Source organism: Tauraco erythrolophus, chromosome 20, assembly GCF_009769465.1.
Source record: "Tauraco erythrolophus isolate bTauEry1 chromosome 20, bTauEry1.pri, whole genome shotgun sequence".
Classification (NCBI taxonomy): Eukaryota; Metazoa; Chordata; class Aves; order Musophagiformes; family Musophagidae; genus Tauraco; species Tauraco erythrolophus.
Genome location: NC_141484.1, coordinates 9,743,028 through 9,763,432, shown reverse-complemented (window position 1 = coordinate 9,763,432; position 20,405 = coordinate 9,743,028). Strand labels below are relative to the sequence as shown.

The following is a 20,405-nucleotide window of genomic DNA, read 5'->3' as shown; positions in this document are numbered from 1 at the left end:
CCAAGAAAGAGATCAAAATTAGGCTGCCAATTTTCATTATTTCTTTTAAGCCAGTCACTCTTTTAAACTTAACACTAAAGCCTCAGAGAATTAATGACCACCTTCACTAATGCTTGAATGATCCAAAAGATATAACCAGACGTGAAGATTATGACACATGGCTATTCCATGTACTCAAGGTAAGTGCTGTATGAACTAAGTCAGACCCCCACACCATTTGGGCAAAAGCCACCCCCACTCCCCTGAAACGCAGCTATACTACCAACGCCATACTTAATACTCATTTAGTAAAACTCCTATCCATAGACAGGAACATGTGTGTGCTTCAGGTGTTGTGGGGAGCACGTCTGCATTGACAAACGCAGCAGGGAAAGCCTGGGGTCTCTGCTTAGGATCATGTTTGCCTTTGCCACAGAATGGTCACTGGCACTTCTGTAGTACCAGAATATCACCAAGAAAATGGATGGCAAAAGTATATGAGCCAAGGTAACTAAACAAATACATCCTCATCCCATCACGCCTTATGCTCTTTTTTTGTTTTAAATAGGAAAATTCTTATCATGCAAATTTATTCTTTCTCTCGTTATCAATTCTTTTTATCCCCACCTTTGAAAGGATGACATGATCACAGATGCGTGCAAGACATTTGCTTATTTCTGTAACCCATGTAATCTAAAGTTTTTTGTCGGTATGTTTTTGTTTGTTTTTTTTTTTTTTTCTCTAAACCAGAAAGAATACGTTTTGAAAGGAAGTGACAACTGCTACAAGACTGTACAGTCCTATAGAGGACAGAAGCTCAATCTCTGCCTAGGAATGAAGTGATCAAGGGTGCTGGAACAGCACACAGCTAACAGTCCGTACGTACACGAACAGAATTCACCTGGCTTACATGTTCATCAAAGATTTGCTCTAAGTGTTAAGAGGTTAAATATTGACTGTTTTGTTTTGTATACGTGTGAAGTCTTGGTAACATTTACATATTAGCCCTCTCCCACGTCCAACCCCCAAACGCTTGTGTCAGGATTCCTCACCTGGGGCACTCTGTGCAAATCGCGCTTCTTGTATTACTGCTAGTTTTGGCTGGATAGCACTAGGCTCAGGTTCCATGGGGACTGGAGATCCTTCCCTGGACAGACTCTCGGGGGTCTGGACTCCACTGGAGTGCGCAGACAACACTCCAGAGTGATTAGGAGAAGCTGGGGCACTTCTGTATTTAAAAATGAAAGCAGCAGCTGACGTGTTTTAACTTCTGAACTGCTAAAAACAGTGACCTTCCTCTAGAGAGACCATAACACACACTGCCCACAGGAGGGCACCTCTGCCTCCTGGCAAGTACAGTTAAATCAAAAGCAGTTCTGACGATCTCTTTTTAAAAAGCTTCTCTTAAACAGGGCCAGAATTTAAAAGCAAACTTCAGGTACAGTTAATGGAGAAGTGGTGGCTGGATGCCTTCTCGGGGAGACTCTCTAAGCAATCTGTGAAACAGGGCAAGTAAGAAGAGATCTGCACCAGCAGAAAGGCCATAATTTTACAGAGGGAATAATTTAAACCCACATATTTCCCCACCATGAATTCTGCTTGAACATTATCAAACTAAGTACATAATTGTCATCTCCAAGTTCAATAAAATGGTAGCCGATATTGGAGAATTTTCTTTGCAAACAGTTTTAAGAGGCAATAGATGGCAGTTAGAAATTAAAATTATAATTCTGTAAAAAAAAAACAAAGGTACAGCAAGGCTTGCTTACATTAACCATCTGATAGTTAGTTATGCAAACTGAGTCAGTTCTTTAGCACTAAAAATAAGCAATTAAAACCAGCCTTGTGTATGGGGCAGTCTCCTAGTAAATACAATACAGAACTCAAATACCAAGTCTGGATGAAATTAAATTACTAAACTTGTGACTGTATCCAAAACCATCAAGTCTGCATCAGCTTGAAGATTAAACAACAGCCATAGTCTTTTTGTTCATCTGTGTTTCCTTACCTAGAAGAGAGTGGTCCCAGAGGGGTTCTAAAGCAAGGTACTCCCCTAGGCCGCCTTTTCCTAAAAGCCTGCTCTATTAATTTGCTTTCAGAGGCAGGGTCTATCCTCCAGAATGAGCCTTTGCCTGGTTCTTCCTGGGAACGTGGTACTTTGATGAAATAACGATTCAGAGAGAGATTGTGACGTATTGAATTCTATGGAACATAAAAAAATATGTAGAATTCATATAACTTTTCCAAGTCAGAACGTGGCCTACTGCAGCAGTTCATACTACAGGAGACTCAGGGTTCAGCTCTTTAATTCCTCAACTCGACAGAACTCAGAACTCTACAAAGACGGTGCCACAAACTTGAAATGACTCTTGCATTTTTCAAATCTTTCCCAACAATTAAATAAACAGTATGCTAACGCAGCAATAACAGGAATCCCATTTAATTCTCTAATGAGAAACATGGTGATTGCAACAAACTGTTAGAACACTACAAATACTTCAGCATAATGCTGTTTAAAAAAAAAAAAAGGAAAGAAAAAAGAGAAAGAAAAAGAAAAATTATCAGTCTTCATACACCACCCTTCCCCAGGTGTTGAAGAAAACGTCAGTTCATCCTAGGAGGGCCAGTAAAATACAGCATATACAGATTCTGATCTTGTGTGATAATCCTGTTATGGTTCCACAACGCAGAAAGAAAAGGTTAAACTACACAAGTTCCAAATGCAGCGAGATTGTTGGGAGTTCACGCACAGTCCAGCCTGTCTCAACAAAGGAGCCAAGGATTTAGTGTGTCTAGAAAAACAACAAATGGCAGTAGGTCCTAAAACAGCTCTTCAGCAAGATCTTCCTTACTGCACTCCAGTTTGCACATGACTTTATCCTCACTTTGCTGTAACATACACAACTCTTCGATGAGAGAGATGTAGAGAACTGCTTATACCCTCTGAAGTGGCTCTATCTATGCTTGGTTTTACACATATTTTTTTATTTTATTTTTTTAAAAGACATATAAACCCCAAATCTCTCTAAATTTTTTCACTGAACGAGAAGAAAATGAAGACAAGCATACATACTTGTCCAAATATTTGGGGGGGAACAGGGGAAAAATGGAGGAAAAGCTTTACGTTAACCAAAGCTCTTCAAAAATTCGCAAAATCAAATGCAAATCCTGCTCAAATGTCTGAGTTCGTGACCCTGATGGCAAGTTTGGAAAACTTAAAGCAATGATAACCATGTATGGTTTCTTAAATGCAAACTGATGAAACCAGAAATGGTTTTCCCTGCCAAAATTGAAACAGAACTAGAAAGATGCCAAGAACGTGTTTATAAATTGTATTTATTTCTCCATATGCTAGAATAGAAGAGTGGATCCAACAGTACCTGCTAAAATAAGTTCAGGAAGAGGAGTCTTCAAGTCCTCAAAAAAATGAGACCTTTACACAATAAAGGCTATAAATACCTCAATGCTACTTACTGAGGCATAGGCTTTGGATACTATCCACATGTATGTGCTCTATGTTTGTGCATATGCAATATGTGCATATATAGCCTCAAATACTATTTAAAACAACTGTAAGTCACCCTAACTGTAATCTAACACCTGATGGATAAAAGCTACCAGAGCTATTCACACACGAGGTACACCTGTTAGTGCTACAGCAGTACTTTACATGACTAGTGACTGAACTGCATCGAATTTTCAGCTTTTCCAATTACTTTTATGAACAGGTGCTAATTACTGAAGAACATAGTGTCTGCTGTGTCTACCACCCTGGTTTTGCGAAGTGTTATACATCTAAATACATACACTGTTCTAAGGCAGAATTCTTTATCTGTGCACTACAATGTAAGCACCTGTTTGGTTCCATGATCCTTACATAAAGAAGCATTCTACGCACAGATATGCAAGGTATTTCAGAACAGGAAGCAAAAAGCACACCAACATTTTATAACAGAATCTTGTTGCTAAATCAGATCTGTTAGTATGACTGCAGCCAGGATTCTGCATTGCTTATCTGTCAAAGGGAAACAAAATTCCTAGAGACTTCCTAGCCACAACAACAGCTAAACCATTCACTAGCCAAACCATAGCAAAAAGCTAGGCACAGTCCCATTCCCAGTGACCTTGGAATGCCTCTAAGAGTGATTCAACTTCATATAGGCCCTACGACAAATCAGTATGTGATTAATATTTAAAAATCTATTCTTCCACTGAGAAGGCATGTATTCTTTAGTCTTGTACTCGTACAGCAAGTAGAGTATTAATGCTTCCTCCCTTGTCCCCTCCCCCAGTCTCTCCAAATTTTACTTCCCTGAAAATAACTTGAGAGCATGCCTCTGTTGCAGATCATGCCTGTACTAAGCAGCACCACAGTGAAACTGATACTCCATGATCGACAGTGCAGCCTGAACGTTATACGGGCGAACTGGCCAGTCCTGCTAACTGTGCTCTTCTGTCCCTTGCTGAAACTAAAAACAGCAGCAAAGGCATGGAACCTTTATGTGTATCTGGAAAGACTGTGCCAGACTGATTCATACTGGGTTAGTCATCCTGGCAAACGCTGAGGCTGGTCCCTTTAAAAGTGAAAAGAAAGCAGAAATCAATTCTGTAGAAGTGAAGGGTTTGGCCTAACTCGGTTCAGAAACAATTAAGTTCACAAACAGACTACACTGCACAAATAAACGAGGGCCCATAATACTGCAAACTAACGACAGGTAAGAGACACTTGTTCCTTCGCAGTATTGCATGGTCAAGATCACTGTTTTCAAATAAAACTGAACTTCTAACATTTAATATCTTAGTTTTATCTCAAGATAACAATATGGATGTTTACACAATTATAAGTTACAGAACACAACTACATTCCTGGATAGCATACAGATATTTAAATCCACAGTGCCAACCATTCTTTCCTTCCCCAAAGCCTATCTGTATCCCTCCTAAAGATTTAGAGGATACCACTCCATGAATAAAACAACGTTTCAAATACAGAATAATGTAAATCGCCTACTTTGTTGGAGAACTTATAAGCAGGAAAAAGACACCACACTTGTTTGAAAAATTCTATTTACAAAGGGCTGTTAGGCTCACCAATTGACTTCTTATGATCATTTATTAGCTGCCAGTATTACAACTGAAAAAAAAATTACAGAAATCAAGTTTACCTGCCAGCCCTTGTCTGCTGTCCTGTAGTATGGATAATTTTTAGTTATGTGCGTATAAATTCCATTTAGTGTGAGCTGCTTATCAGGTGCCATTGTAATTGCTTGTACTATTAACTGTGCATAGGAGTAAGGTGGCTTAGAGTCGTCCTGTACAAGAAAAGAAAAGTCTGCATCAATAAACTTTAAAGATATACACAACCTCTTCTAAATTAAAAGTTACAAAACACAGTTAGCTTGATTTAAGGCACTTCTGGACAACCAAAATCTTGAGGCAAAAAGAAAACCTAAGACAATTTTGCTCTTCTGATTAGCAGACTTTAAGATAATACAAAAAAATTCAGAGAAACATACAACAGTGAAGAATTTTCAATAAACAGCTATATAACTGAAAATACATATAGACCCTCCCCAAAGGGAAGAGAGGTCAAAAATAAATCCAATCACAAAAATCTACAAATTTTTTTTTGAAGTCTGCAATGTTAAACTATGACTTAGCGCAGATACTTCAGCAAACACAATTTAGAAGTCTTACATCCACTGAAGCTGTAACTTCTGGGTTTGATTTCAGACCATGTTTACCTTTGGGCTATCTCCACCGGATGCTTCCTTGTCATTTTCCGACTGTGAATTGTCAGCCATTAAATGTAGGTCAGATGGTATTACACGACTCATTTTGTACCCTGAAGAGCCTGCACCACGGGGGCTGGATGGGCAGGAATTTGCAGCACTGTAGAGCATAAAAAGAAGATCCTACTATTTTGTTATACAGTATATCACCACATTATGTCTAATCAAAAAGCTCTTATTGCAGAAAAGCCCACTACCAGAGCTTCCAGACTACAGTTAAGGGTCTGTCAGTATTTCCATTATAACCTCGTCTTCCAAGCCTTTCTAACTCATCCATGGAAATTAAAATCACTGCAGGAAGAAACCTGTCGAACGGAGCACAGGCCTTCCTCCTCAAAGGAAAAAGGATTAACTGATTTATTAGGTTGTATTGTATTTGGGTAAGATTCACCAACAGAGAAGTCCACTTCAACTACACAAGCAACCACAAATTTTAAGGACACTCATCTGAAACAAGAAACACATCTTGCATGAAATTTCTGCCATATGCTTGTATCTGGTCTGCTCAAAAAAGATCATCTCTCCTGTGCAGTATTTTGCACATTTGAAAAAACACAGCAAGCAGTGAGGAAAAAAGTTCTGATTCTCATTTACATCAAAACCAACATTATTTTAAGTGTTTACAGGTATGTGCACATACATACGCATACGTATGTATAAGAATCAAAAACTTATCTATAAATGGGATGCATCAGCAGTGACTCATCTAATTTCATGCTGTATGAGGCCAACAGAGCAGATACACTGCTATGAAGCAAAAGATAGTGTCAAACAAATGAAATCAGTGGCTCTTGATAGCTCACATTTTGCTATTCATCCCAGAAAAACAAAGATAAAATTACAAACAAGTTCACTGTAACATCTTTCTAACAGTTGTCCCCCTGCCTTGCACAGTCCACAGGAATCACAGCTGCACAATTTCCATTTAGCCAACAGGAAAGAGACAGCCAGTGGGTGATGTCTGTCCCCTTCCCCCAAAAAAATTTTGGCAGCTCTCTACAAAGACACATAGTTCTCAGCAATTCACACTGTAACTGATTTCAACACAGTCCTCAGGAATTCCAAAAGAGTTAACTAAAAATCAGAATGACAAAGCCTGCTGCCCCCCAGAACCAGCCTTATCTTCAAAGACAATTGTTAACCTCACTTGAATCCATGGTTCAAAACAACAAGTAACCAATAAAGCTAGAGAATGTTATTTAGATTTATGCAATAGAGCTTTAACAAATCTACATTTTCCAAGTTCTGTTTGTCTGTCCAAACACTCAAGTTTTTTTGCTACCTCCCTTTTTTGTGTACAGAAACAAGGCAGGCACTGTAGATTGGGCAATATATATAAAAAACATTCTTTGAGTTTCACATCCCAAGAAATCCACCAGCAAGTTGCTACTAGTGATACGTTATACAAGGGAGATTGGATTTTTTAAGTGCTGTATGGAAGAATCCTTGATTAGAGCCAAAACATGCATGTAATTTATTTTTTTAAATATAGGTCACTGCTGTTCTATGTTTTCACAGATCAACGACAACATCCCTCTACTGTGCTCACTTTAGAATCTATTGACAAAGCGACACATATGGTCTAATCAAAGCAAGTTTACAAGTCTTCTACAAAACAGGATGATTTGAAGAGAAACTGTCAAGCTTTGCTCTCAAAATAGACACAAAACTGCCGTGTCTTTTCTTTTTTTTTTTTTTGAATAAACTATACTCAACAGGTGCTTGAAAGCCCTGAAGAGAATTACAAAATTCACAGTGAGGCAAAGACTGTGGTGCTATATGTGATATTATCTGAAATATTTATGAACTGTTCTGTCATTTCTTGGGCAAGACATGTTTTCCCTGAATTTTAATAAGAAAGCAAACCTGTTATACAGTCGAATCTAGATCTCTTTTCTCTCTGCTTCCACCATTTATATAGATCTCATTAAGCACTACAATATTGAGATCAAGATCTTGACAAGCATGAAAGAAGTCAATTATCCTTACATTCAAATTTCATTAACAAGATCTACATTTTTAAAAATCAAGCATCAACAGTCCTTCACTCAAGTGAAGGTACAGGAAATGATAGAGGAAGCAAAAACTATCAAAAAGCATGTATGTGACTTTGAAACACAACTTTCAGTGCCTTTAAAATTTCTGCTCTTGAACTTTCTATGAATTTAAAAAATTGTATCTAAACTAATTTTACCAGCTTGTGAAGACAGTTTGCTTATGTTTGAGTTTGGTACCAAATAACAAGTTGGAAAATGGCTACAATTACCAAATTAAGCAGCAGTAAGAAAACGAGATTACCTCCCCTGCAGCAGACTTCCTTACACTAAACTCCACATCTTACATCTGTTTACTTTCAGCAATGATTAATCAATAAGAAATCTTCTGGAGTAAGAGATCAGTGTATTTTCCACAGTAAAGACAACCAAAACCCATTTTTTCCAATGATAAGTTTCAGGGGGACAGCGACTATCAGAATGTCTACAAATAGTCAATTTAGACATCTTGTTTACATAAGCACGCAAGAATAAAAAGCAATCTACATCACCTGGAATGCAAGAAAAAGCTGTGCTCCTTTGCTGTTCCAAGAATGCCAGGCTCCTGAGCAAACTGCTACACATTTATCGTACTGAATTGGAATATTAAAGACTGTTCATGCAACTATGCTATTAGTGAGCAGAACACTGGCTTTCTCCAAGACAGGTAATGCTGTCAACTAAACTTTTTATCAAAAAAGCAAAGTATTTAAAATGAATTATGAAGTGGTCTGGAGTCTGTCACTCTACATTGCCCCATACCCAGTCCGCAGGGTTTAAATACCTGATAGTTCCTGTGGGAGAAGGGAGAGGGCTGATCAGGTGAGCCATGTTGTCTGGAATGTTTATTGTTAAGGGAGAGATCTGGGGTTGCACTGGCTTCACTGGGGACTCCGGGGCCTCCTGTTTTTCTCTCTTTTCATTGGACAGGGCTGTGAATGTTATCTTGATGTTTGTGCTGGGAAACCTGAAAGTACAGCTGAAAGGTAGAAAACAAATATATAAGCCACTTGTTTACAGAATGTGAGACTTTCTGCACAATTGCACGTATCACCTTATTTATAAATAAAAAGGTACAGTTATCTTACGTAGTTACCCGTAACCATCTTGATTTTATTGATCATACGGAAAGATCAATGTGAGCAGAAAAAGACCCCCCAAGTAACTTTAAAATTTAAAAACTTTAAAAGAAATATAAGCAAATGCAATTCTTTGTAACAAGGGCAGTTTATGTGCCGTCTCTAAATTTCTTGAGTTTCAACCTGATCTTGCAACTATCCCTAAAAGAAGTACTATTCTGAAGACAAAAGGCTATTATTTTATGATGCCAAAGAACTGCTTCGGCAAATGAACAAGTAGGTCTATGATATCAAAATTAATCAGGAGCATAAATGTTGGCCAACTTGAGGTCTACTCAGTTTCATAGACTGATATAACTAAAAGATTTGGTTTATTTTCTCTTAAAATACTCATTAAACACATATCGATCCTAATTCTGATCATTTACAGATTATATTGCTGTTGTAGTACTACATTGAAATATCTTTTTTCAGAGTTGAAGAGACAATTTCAATAAATTTCCCATTTTCATAAATTACCAGAGATTGTACACCCAAATTTAAATACTAATGATATATTAACAATGTGCAATTGTTTCAAATTTTGGAAAAAAAAATAAAATGAATGCACCTTTGAGCATTTTCCTTTCTACATCTCTATAGCATTTAGAAGTTAACCCAATAAACAGAACAGGCTATTTATAACTTATCAGTAAACAAACAGATTGAGCAAAAAAGAAACTTAATTTTCTCTCAACAAAAACATCTATAAAAATACAGTTCAAATAATTTTACTATCTCCTCTTTCTTAAGCTGTTAAGACTACGCTCAGCGCTAAATCCACAATTATATTTACACACCTCTTCCACATGATGAAAAAGACTTTCCACTGACACAATACCAAGAAACAAACCTTAAAAAATGTTTTGTTTTGGTTTTGTTAAGTGATTCTGGGTAGATCTAGGTTTATAAAGAAAGGAAACAGCATGCTGGAACAGGCCTTAGAAACGTAGCTATGAATGCAAGATACAGACTGTAAACAAAAGTGATCATTCCTCTGGAAAAATATATTAAACATAAAAGTGATGTAAGAATTGGAAGGAACACTAAGCTGTGGAGTAGACTTAAAAACACTGACTCTGTGTTTTGGTTTTTATTTCTTAAAATTATTCTAAGGATATTTATAGAACAAAGACAGCATTTGACTTTCGTTTCTTGCCACACACATCACAGTGATTCTTTTTCCTTACAATACACACCCAAGGATCAGGAAAAAGAGAAAGAATCGACAATGACCTTCCTTTTCTCTCAGCCTTACTTCCCAGTACGGACCACATCCGAATTTAACAGCCGACCTATTTCTGAAACATGCTCGAATGTACTAAATTAGGAACAGAATCTATGCCAAAAAACTGCACATGCATTTCAGTACAAAAGCTAAATGGACCAATTTCTGGGTGGGTTTGTTTGTTGGTTTTTTTTTTAGTATCTTCAGTAACAACTCATTTCTTTGCTTTTTCCCCATAGAAAGTATTTTTTGCCTGTATCAGTTTAGTGACAACGGAAGGAGGTCTCAGCTGTTTTGCTAATAAAAATGTTTTCTAAACATTTCAGTTAATCAGCAATAATGACAACACTATTGCTCAAGTGTATGCAAAGACATTAGCAAATGCATCCTTTTTGCTGAAGATTAAATAAAAATCCCTGTGAGAAAGGGAACAACAACGTTTGACATAGAGACAGGTTTAAATTTTAGTCACCTGCTCTATATATTTTATGAGCCTATTGCATAGCTGCAAATTTAACTTAATGCTTTTCAGACCAAATTTATTTCAACTTCAGAAAAATATGGGAACAACTGGACATAGCTTTAGATGCTCATTCACTTAGACTTGGGTGAGAGAAGGATGGGGAGGAGGTAGATCTTCACAACTTAGACACAAGAACCAGAAATATGGAAACACAAAATGTACACCCAACAATCCCTCCGATATCCCGTGTAAGCATGCACGTTAAACATCTCTCTTCTTACACTACTGCACCACCTTAAGGCATTATCTGCCCTGTGGGGCATCTTCTGCAAAAAAGGTAAGGGCAGCTTACTCAGATATGCACAGATTTCAAAGTACAGGGAGACACGGTGCTCTCAAATGTTGCTCAAGTTCAGAAAAAATTAAAAAAAACCCCACTCCCAAACCCAGGAACTTTGACTAACAAAGGTACTGCATAGGTTATAAACGTGCCAAACAAACTTGGAACTTTTAGTCAGGAACTATATGAAAACCTAAAGGTGTTACTGCTACAGTTTACGACGTTTCACACACTGAGTTTGAAAGGATGGCGTTATTACGGAAGACATAACATACTTACACGTCACTATCTGGTTAGAACATGCAAACATCTGAATATTATCAAAAGATCACATCTGTGAATTGATTCATATTTGCTAACAGAGTTTTTTTATTGGAAGCATATTTTTTTTACACCTGGAATTCAGCCAAAACGCAGAATAAAGAGTGTATATTAACCAACAGATTTTCTGAATAAGTTGCATTATGCAAATGTATTACATTTACTTCCAAAATCAAAGTAAGAAACATACTCTAATTTGATCAGAAACAAGTTGGTTTGGGCATATTCTTTAGTTACACAATGAACTGAACAAAAACCACAGCACACCAAGAGGGAGAGACCTGATCAAACATTTAGTCTACAGCAAGCTGAATGTGATTTTACTCACTGTTTAAAGTGTTTACAATAGTTTCATGATGTGCTACCACAGGCCTGCTGCTATAGAAGAAACTCATCTATACAACCCACTTAAAAAAACAGAAAGAAAAGAGAATGGTTTTGCAAGCTGTCACTCTATACTCAGCTAACTACCACTCTTCCTTTCTGGGATGATGCCACTTGGACATTCAGAGTAGGAAATCAGAAAGAGCCACTGAGACTGACCCAAGAGATTCCTGAAAACAAATGTTTACAAAATGTCCCTGTTTAAGCAGTTGTATGATGTAAAGGGTGTTCGGTATCGAAGCGATGAAAATGAATGGCACTGTTTAGCTGACACGCCGGCACTGTATTTTCGCTATTTCAAGTCACTATTCACAGCACCCATGCTCCAATGATTTTGTATGTTTTCTGATTATGACGAGTAGTTGCGTTGTGCTTTCTGCAGAGCATCACACAGGAGGACAGACACTGTGCGGTCCAGGAAACTGCAGCACACGCATCACAACCAAAATGCAACTCATGATCCTAATTATTCTTTTTTTAAAAGTTCGTTCTGGGTTGACTACTGGAAAACAGACAAGAAGCGTCAAATCATTTCAAACTGTTCCCTAGAAAATTCTTACTATCTCTACAGCCCCCAGCAAAACAGAGACGCACTGATCCAGGCACTACCTCTGAAGAGTTTGGCAACTTTGTAAGGTGCCAGATAAGTGTCTTGTAGGAAAATGCATAAAGTCTAGTTTTTTCACATCTGTATTTCTAATATTTTCTCACTTTCCCTTTCCGGTTCTGTCCGTACTGCAGGGAAAAACTAATTATACACTTGCAATTCTGCCTATAGGAAAATATCATCTGAAGGAGAATAAGGAATTCCGTCCTGTCTCCATCTGGTGAGCCAAAACACAGAAGTAGGAATTCAATTTCCTCCCTGTATGCAAACCCTGCTATGATGCTCAGTGCCTCAGTATCCTTTGAATTATTCTGTTTCGAAGAACCAGGACAGAAATTGGACAGACGATGCCATCCTACTCTTCTTTTATCAGCACCTCCAGATTTTATATCCAAATACCTTATAGGGGTTCGGCACTAACAACCCCTATGTCATGGTGGTTACAACAGTACAGTTCACTTCTTCTACACTATGACACTGAACACCAGTTAACTAAGGATCTCCCTACATTTTAAACAGATCTAAAAGAATAACACGGTGAGAGTGTTCAAACTCTTATTGATTTACTGAGAGCCAAGGAGAGCTTCAATGTTTTACATTAAAAAGCTAAGACCCACAAAAAAGAATCCAGTCAGGATCCAGGAGATTGCTTTTGTCGATTTTTTTACTTCAAACACAAGCATGGGCAACAGTGTATCTCACCTCAACAACATCTGTACCACTAAATAGCCGTTTTTCAACTTAAGTTTTCTCTGACAGTACAGCAGGCTAAGATGACGCTATTCGTGTTTCCTTCTCCCCTGTTCTGTTTGGTGAACTAACAAAAACCCATGAAACTCACCGTACTTCTACATATGTCCTCCCGTCTCTAGAAGGGAAATTTAAAACCAATCCCTTTTCTGATTCCTCTTACCTACCTACTTACAGTCTTTCTCCATCACTCCAGTAAAAACAATCCTCACAGCCAGCTAAATTATTTATACTTCTGGTAGAAGATATGCACGCTTTGAAGTTTAAGTCACCAGTAAGATATTACAGTGCACGTTTCCAGGCTCACTTTTGATTCAACTGTATTTTAAAAGTCAAGTAAAAATTGGGTTTTTACATCATTCAGCCAGAACCACAGAGAAATTGTTAGGAAGGGATCTCTGAAGGTCTCTAGCCCAATCTCCTGCTCAAAGCAGGGCTAACTTCCCAGTTAGACCAGGTTACTCAGGGCCCTGTCTAATCAAATTTTGAAGCCTTCCAAGGATACAGTTGGGCAATCTATTCCTGTAATTAGTGACTGAACAGCGAAGGGTTTTTCTCATTTGTCCAGGTATAATTCCTTAGTTGCAACTTGTGACAGCTGCTCATCCTGAAACTGTGAGCCTCTCGGTACAGCCTGGCTCCATCTTTTCTGTAACGCCCTTTAGGCAGGGCAAGACTGCAATTAGATCCACCATTGGGCTTCTCAAGCCAAAAAAACCCCAAACAAAAACTAACCAACCAAACAAAAAACCCCACCACCGAGGTCTTTTAGCCTCTCCTCATATGCTGTATGTGCCAGATCCCAAAGCTTCTCAGCAGCCCTCTGCTCACCTCTCCAGCTTGTTGTTAGCTTTGTCTGTATGGAGGGCCCAAACGCAGACACCATTAATGCCCAGTATGAGGCCAGGCTCCATTCTCACCAGGGTGCACTGCTGAAACACAAATGACCTCCTCTCCCCCAGGACCCCCCAAGTCCTCCTCTACAGAGCTCCTCCTCCCAGTCAGTCATTCCCAAGCCTCTACTCACCCCAGACACAGGATTTTACATTTATCTTTGCTGAGCTTCACAAGGTTCCTGCCAGTCTGTTCCTCCAGCTTGTCAGTGTCTGTCCAGATGCCAGCCCTGCCCTTCAGCGTACTGACCATTCCCCACTCCCAATTCGGCATTATCTGTGGCCTGCAATGGGTACACTCTGTCCCATATGCCAGGTCACTGATGAACAACAGCACTGACCCCAATTCTACCAGGTGAGAAAGCCACACAAGGGTACCACTTCCTCTGCACCATCGCACGTAACATCCATAAATGAAATCTAAGACCAGCATGTCAAAACAGGGCAGCATTCAAGCATCCATACACAGTACTGGGAAATTACAATTTGTATGACTTCCTGCTGATGGGTAAATTTCCATACGAAAGAACAAGGACCACAGTTTCATCTTTTCTCCATCTGCTGCTTCATTTATTATTGATTTCATCACAATTGATTATTAGGATATTAATTATAAATTGAACTAGATCGAGCTATTGGTTTTGTAATCAATTTTCAAATGCAAGGCTTAAAAGACGAGTCTTTACAAAACCAAATAGATATACCATGGAAGTAAAAAAAGCTCAAAAAGTTAAAGTATAATTACATATAATTTCAGCCTTCGCAAAGTCTGTGTATCGTGCTCTCATGTCATGAGAAGAAGGTGCGTCTCTAAAGGAAGAGCTGAGCTTGGTTCCCCTCACAGACCAAACTGACACATTCACACTAGGAGACCTGTGAGAAGAGACACAAATCCATGTCTTGGAGATACCTGAAAGAAATAACTTCTGTTAACTTGGAGAAAAGCAACAATTCTCCTACCAAGGAGAAAGTGGCTGCTTCACTCAGTCTATCCTTCTCCAAAAGAAACAGAATTGCATTTTTTAACTTCCTCTTCTGAATTTTACACCAAAAGGTTTCTGATTGTTCAACACCAAGAGCAAGCATACTAAATTATTCGCACCCAGGATTTTTTTTTAAGACTTTGGGCTGTGTTTAACTGAACTGCAAGTCAATACTACAGTTCACTTCTAGAACAGAATCATCATCTTTAGACCTAAACAGAATCAAAAATACCAAAACTTATTAAAACGATAAATTGCGCTTCAAAGCAGAGTCAAAATTTTAGGATAATCTTAAAGCACTCAACAGTTCAAAATCTGGGTTTCCAAACTAATAATGAAGGTAAATCTATTCAAATAGTCACAATATTAAATCGCCATCTGACAACTCCCAGCACTAAATGACTACTAATAAAGTATAGGTCATTGGAAAAAAAAAAATCACATTTTTTTGTAGTAAGCTCCTCCTTGACTCTTTAAATACAAATAACTGTTCAGAGATTTGTTTTGCAAAGTCTTTTCTAGGATTACATTAAAAAGTGTTGCTGTAAAATTTACTCATAATAAGAAAGATCCTAAGAGTATAGGAAATTTTATAATGGATACACTGAAAAAGGGTGATCCAGTACGCTATAGTATTAATTAGATTATAATTATTTTCTTATTGTCCAAATTCAGAAATTTCTCTACAGGTAACATTTCATATAGCAGCTTGTTCATCTCCATGAAGTATAACCTTGTGGTCCCAGGAGAAATTTTAGCTTTAACATTACATTTGTAAAACTTTCTGTACTGCTGGTAATAGAAGAAAGGAGTATCCACTTTTCTCTAATTACTTGGAAAAAATAAAATAATAAAAAATTACTTCTAAAATTTATATTAGAGAATCATAAAGCCTATTTCCTCTACTAGCTTTTTAAAAAGGAAGTTTTCAATGCTCTTCTGCTTGTAGTTGACCACACCCCATGCAGCAACGTGAGAAACTACCCCAGCAGGAACAGAGCATCACTTCCCACAAGTACTCGTACACATACACCATTGTGTTAGGATGGATTCTTCCCCCTCCTTGCCTCCACAGTTTTAAACTAAGCCTTGATTTGGCCAATTTATCATAAATTTACATTCAATTATGTTTGGCCATCACTAGTCTGTACACTTCTAGAGGTTACCCAAAAAGCAACTGCCCTTTAAAAAGTGATAGCTTTTTCCTCTGGGGAGCAAACTGTGACCTCCTGTGTGTTTCCTTTAATTCCCTCTATCCTTTGCAATCAATTTCTGTTGAGCAAAGATCAATAGCTGCAAAGCATGTCCTCCACAAACAGAAAACGTGAGGGCTCTACAGCAAGCTGAAACCTCCGAAACCATAAGGAACAAAACACTCTCAAATTTTTAAACCAGTAATGAGACTTTTTATTCTGAGCACTGGGCATGCTTTTCATAAGTATTTGTGTGGTTTTTCAGGTGTGCTATCACTGTCTATACAGTGACATAAAGCAGTACCAAAAAATATCCTGAAGAAAAAGATCAATCATGTATCTATACACTCAGATGTCCTCAGATTCAAAAGCAAAGATTTATGCATCATCAGAAGTGATAAAATATTGCTGAAGCTGGCCAATAAAACACTTCTACCAAATTCTAAGCAAAAGCTGGAAATATGATCTAGTTGTAAATTAAGGGCTCCCTCCTAAGAAACCCAAGTTACATATTTCCCTGCTCACGTTTTAGCAAACACATAACAAGTATGCAAAGTCGTTGGTATTCATTACAGGAATGGCGTTAACCCACGTTCAGAAGGATCTGGAACAAGTCTGTCTGTGTCAAAAAATGATCCTATGACAACAGAGTACTGATGACGACAACAGGAACATTCCTGAACCACGAGCAGCAACTACAAACTGAGTAATAAACACATGTTCTTGTTTGTGTTCAAGTCTTCTTTCCCACTTAGAAAGCTAACTTCCTAAGCAACAATGCTTTTTTAACCCTGTGATCACAACAAGCTAAGGACATTTAAAAGTCGAGACTGAAAAAGACCCTCCTGAAGTTATTCAACTATAGTAAATTTTGCTGAAAACGTAAATGATTCTATTAACAACTCAAAAGCTGATCTCACCCCTCCCCTGCGTTATTACGCTACATAAACAAGCACTGACGAAAGTGCTATTACAGATTTCCAAAGGTACTTGTTTTAGCAGCCAGACGTTTCATTTTCTTTCTATACCAACCACACGAACACTGGTATTGATCAGCAGCAAAAACATTCAGGTTATCCTAGTCACGGAAATGTTCTACAGTTAATTAAAAATAAATATCTTAAAAATCACATATTCCCATTGCATTCTCCTCTTTCCTTAAAGGGCAAAATATTTAAACCAGCAAGAACAAAAAAAAACCAAAAAAAAACCACCACACAACAAAACCTAAAGAAATTCAATACAGTAGCCCTGCGCAGGCTGCAGGAACCGAGAAAGCCATTGGCCTGCAGGCAAGAATGTAGGCAGCAGTTACTGTAGAAACCAAGCTCTTCGCTGCTTTTCTCTAAGCAAAAGAAAGACACAAAAGAGCTGGAAAACAGCGATCGATGGGAAGCAGCTTATAAAGCTGCTTGTCACATCTGCTGCAGGAAAACCAGACACTAATTCATTAAAACTGCTCATGTAATGCCTCTGGAATTTGAGGCTCCCCTGCCTGTGAATACAAAAGAAACTCCGCCTATGGAAACACTGCATTTTCGGGTATTTAGCATCTCTGTACACAAAAGCCGTATGCAGAGTCAGGTTGTGTGGTCTCTATCCCTAAATTTCATTCTAAACAATAAAAACAAATTAAAATTTGTCCAAAAGACTGTGTGCCTCTATCTTTGCCAAATTTCAAATGGCTATTTCGAGTCCCAACAGAGCATACATAACTCTATAATACAATAGTTTCCTGTTTGAAAAACAGAAACAAAACACTTGCAACAGGAAAGTAAAAATCAATCATTTTTTCTTCCTTCCAGATAACTGCATTTAACAATGGTTTCCTATTATCCAACATGCAAGCTCAAACTTTCACCATGCCAGTAAATACCACTCAAAAACTCCTCCTAAAGCACACAATTTACAATGGCAGCGGAGCTGAAGCGGACAAACCAAAACCACTATATCCTTTATTACCAAACTAGCGAGTTACAGAGACGCCGGGCATTCCACCCTCAGCTGCAGGGTACTCATGATGCAACAGTTCATACGAAAACACCGAAGTTATAACAGCATTATTCAGTGATAAATAAAAAGTTATCAGCAAACCAAACCGCTTAGAGCCCAACTCACAGCACTTGGCATTTCACTGTCCCTTTCAATTAAAACAGTAGGGGGAAGTACAGTGAACGAGTGCTGTCATGATGCGTTTTGACGCAAGCATCATCATAAAAGAGCACTTATGACTCACACATTACTTCGGTTAACAAAAGAGTTCATTTATTACCTCATCGGAGACGTGCATTCTATTGCAAAATTATGCCAAAACGCCACAATCACTACCAAAAGAACAGCTACCCATAGAGGCGAGGCTGCACAGGAAAAAAAAGATTACTCCTGAATCAAGGAAGCAAAGTCTATTTTAGATGGACTTTTCAAGACAGAACTCTGCTTCCAGGAGCAGAACAGTCCCTTATTTCACACAGAAATCCATGACTAACTCAGGCCATTGAAGAGTGACAAAAACTGCTTCCTACCAACTCTGAGTAGACAGCAGTGTTTAGTTTCCTCCTTAAATCTGTCTGTTTGGCCAAAGAACAGACTTTTTCAGACTCCTCTCAAAAAGCTATGGGCATTAATTACATTTCACAATTACCTACCTAAAGCTGTTTGATGTCCAAGGGTGATTCCATACTTGCTTCACTGTGGTGATACTGCTGGGCTGGGCATCTCAACAGAAATCAAGATTTTATATTATATTATATTATGAGACTGTTTTTTTTAACCCACTCTACTCTGCAGAATGTCTGTTCAAACCAGTTATCAATTTTTCTTCTATTTGCAGATTCCTAAAGCTCTTCTAGCGAAGGTGCACACCCTCCAGAAACTTTATATGCATGGACTGCTCCACAGCATACACAAACTTACTTTTCTTAATCACTTTTATGAGCACTCAAAAACCAATCCAAAGACTTTGAAAGACCGCAAAGCAAAGAAACTATTTAATCTACAACAAACACATTGTTATTGGAAAATATTCCTCAAGAAGCACTCCTCCTGAGCTATTCTTCTAAGACCATGCCAAGTTCTCAAACCGTGGGCTGTTAGAAGGGGCAGTAGGAAAGTGCAGAAGGATAAAACGAATAAAAATAACAGACATGATTTAACAAGTCAGACAGTCACACAAGTAGAAATCTGCCCAGGAATAAAAACATAAGACTAAATGAACGTCTTCATCAGAATATATGCTAACTATTGCCACTGTACCAGTACAGGAACAACAATACAGAGAAGGAAAGGGTAGAACACGCAAGCATGAAGCACGGGATTAATTTCTACAAGTGCAAATTTACACCTGTGTTAGTCATCTATCCTTATAGTGAGTGAAATGAACAGACACTTAATGGCATACATCCCATAGAAGACAAAAGCCTAAACTGGTTTGGAGAAATCAGGTCTGGGGATGTCTATTTTTCACTGAATTTAAAGGGAGCCTAGATGCAGACACATGCATCATTCACACATACCCCAGTAATAAGCAAAATGAAACCCACTCCAAACGACATCTAGTAAAGTAATGAAAAATAGAAGCCAAGATTCCTGAAGCATAGCTACCAACCAGGCTCTCAGCAAGAAAAGCTTGATCTTGAGGATGGTTTCACAGCGTACAGCAATGTAACAGCTCTGCACTGCCAAATGGGCAGGCTCTCCCCTGCCTCCTGTACCAGTTCTGTTCCCAGCCACATTGTTACTCCGCTTACCTGCTACCAGGAGCCACTGGTATCTCCAGCTAATTTACTAACCCAGCAAAAAACTCCTCTAGCTGAAATGTAGGAGTTTGCTGATGTTTTAGTAAGTTTAAGTCATCTCACAGTCTAATCACTCTTCAAAAAGGTAAAATAAAACCATCATGTCCCCTTAATTTAAAAGGCATATGACACCTACTACGTAAGAAAATGTTTTTATTATGCAACTGTTCCAACTATTCTATTTGAAAGGTTCAAATTTGAACTAAGTTTCCAGAAGTTACTAGTCACAAAAGGAAGTGCAGAACTCTGTAAACAAGAGTGGATATTCAAGGCTTTTCAACAGAATAAAGTCTGGTTAACTTTGGACCTTTTAGCTGGATCAGGAAAGCCAGTCTTTTGACTGCAGATGCTGTTAACAGAGTGGATTATGACCACTTAAGTCAAGCATTCCTCACAAAACTTCTACCACTCCGAAGACGTACACATAGGAGAAACTACACCAGGAATAAAACTTTTCAGAGTAATGGCAATTATGTATCATGTATTATTAAATAAACAAGGCATTTATATGTTCCCATATATCCTAC

At 38.2% G+C, this 20,405-nt stretch overlaps 2 protein-coding genes across 2 annotated transcripts in view; both read right to left on the bottom strand.

Moving 5' to 3' along the window:
• LOC147527366 (uncharacterized) overlaps positions 1–20,405 on the bottom strand; it is a 162,685-nt gene that overhangs the window by 99,697 nt on the left and 42,583 nt on the right. The window lies entirely within an intron of this gene.
• Positions 1–20,405, bottom strand: part of FOXK2 (forkhead box K2) — a 47,885-nt gene that overhangs the window by 6,022 nt on the left and 21,458 nt on the right. The window contains exons 2-6 of the mRNA XM_086624014.1: positions 8,589–8,783; positions 5,724–5,871; positions 5,145–5,291; positions 1,988–2,181; positions 1,032–1,207 (exon numbers count right to left, since the gene is read on the bottom strand). Of these exons, the coding sequence (XP_086480140.1) occupies positions 1,032–1,207; positions 1,988–2,181; positions 5,145–5,291; positions 5,724–5,871; positions 8,589–8,783 (860 nt within the window). The remainder of the gene's footprint in view (positions 1–1,031; positions 1,208–1,987; positions 2,182–5,144; positions 5,292–5,723; positions 5,872–8,588; positions 8,784–20,405) is intronic.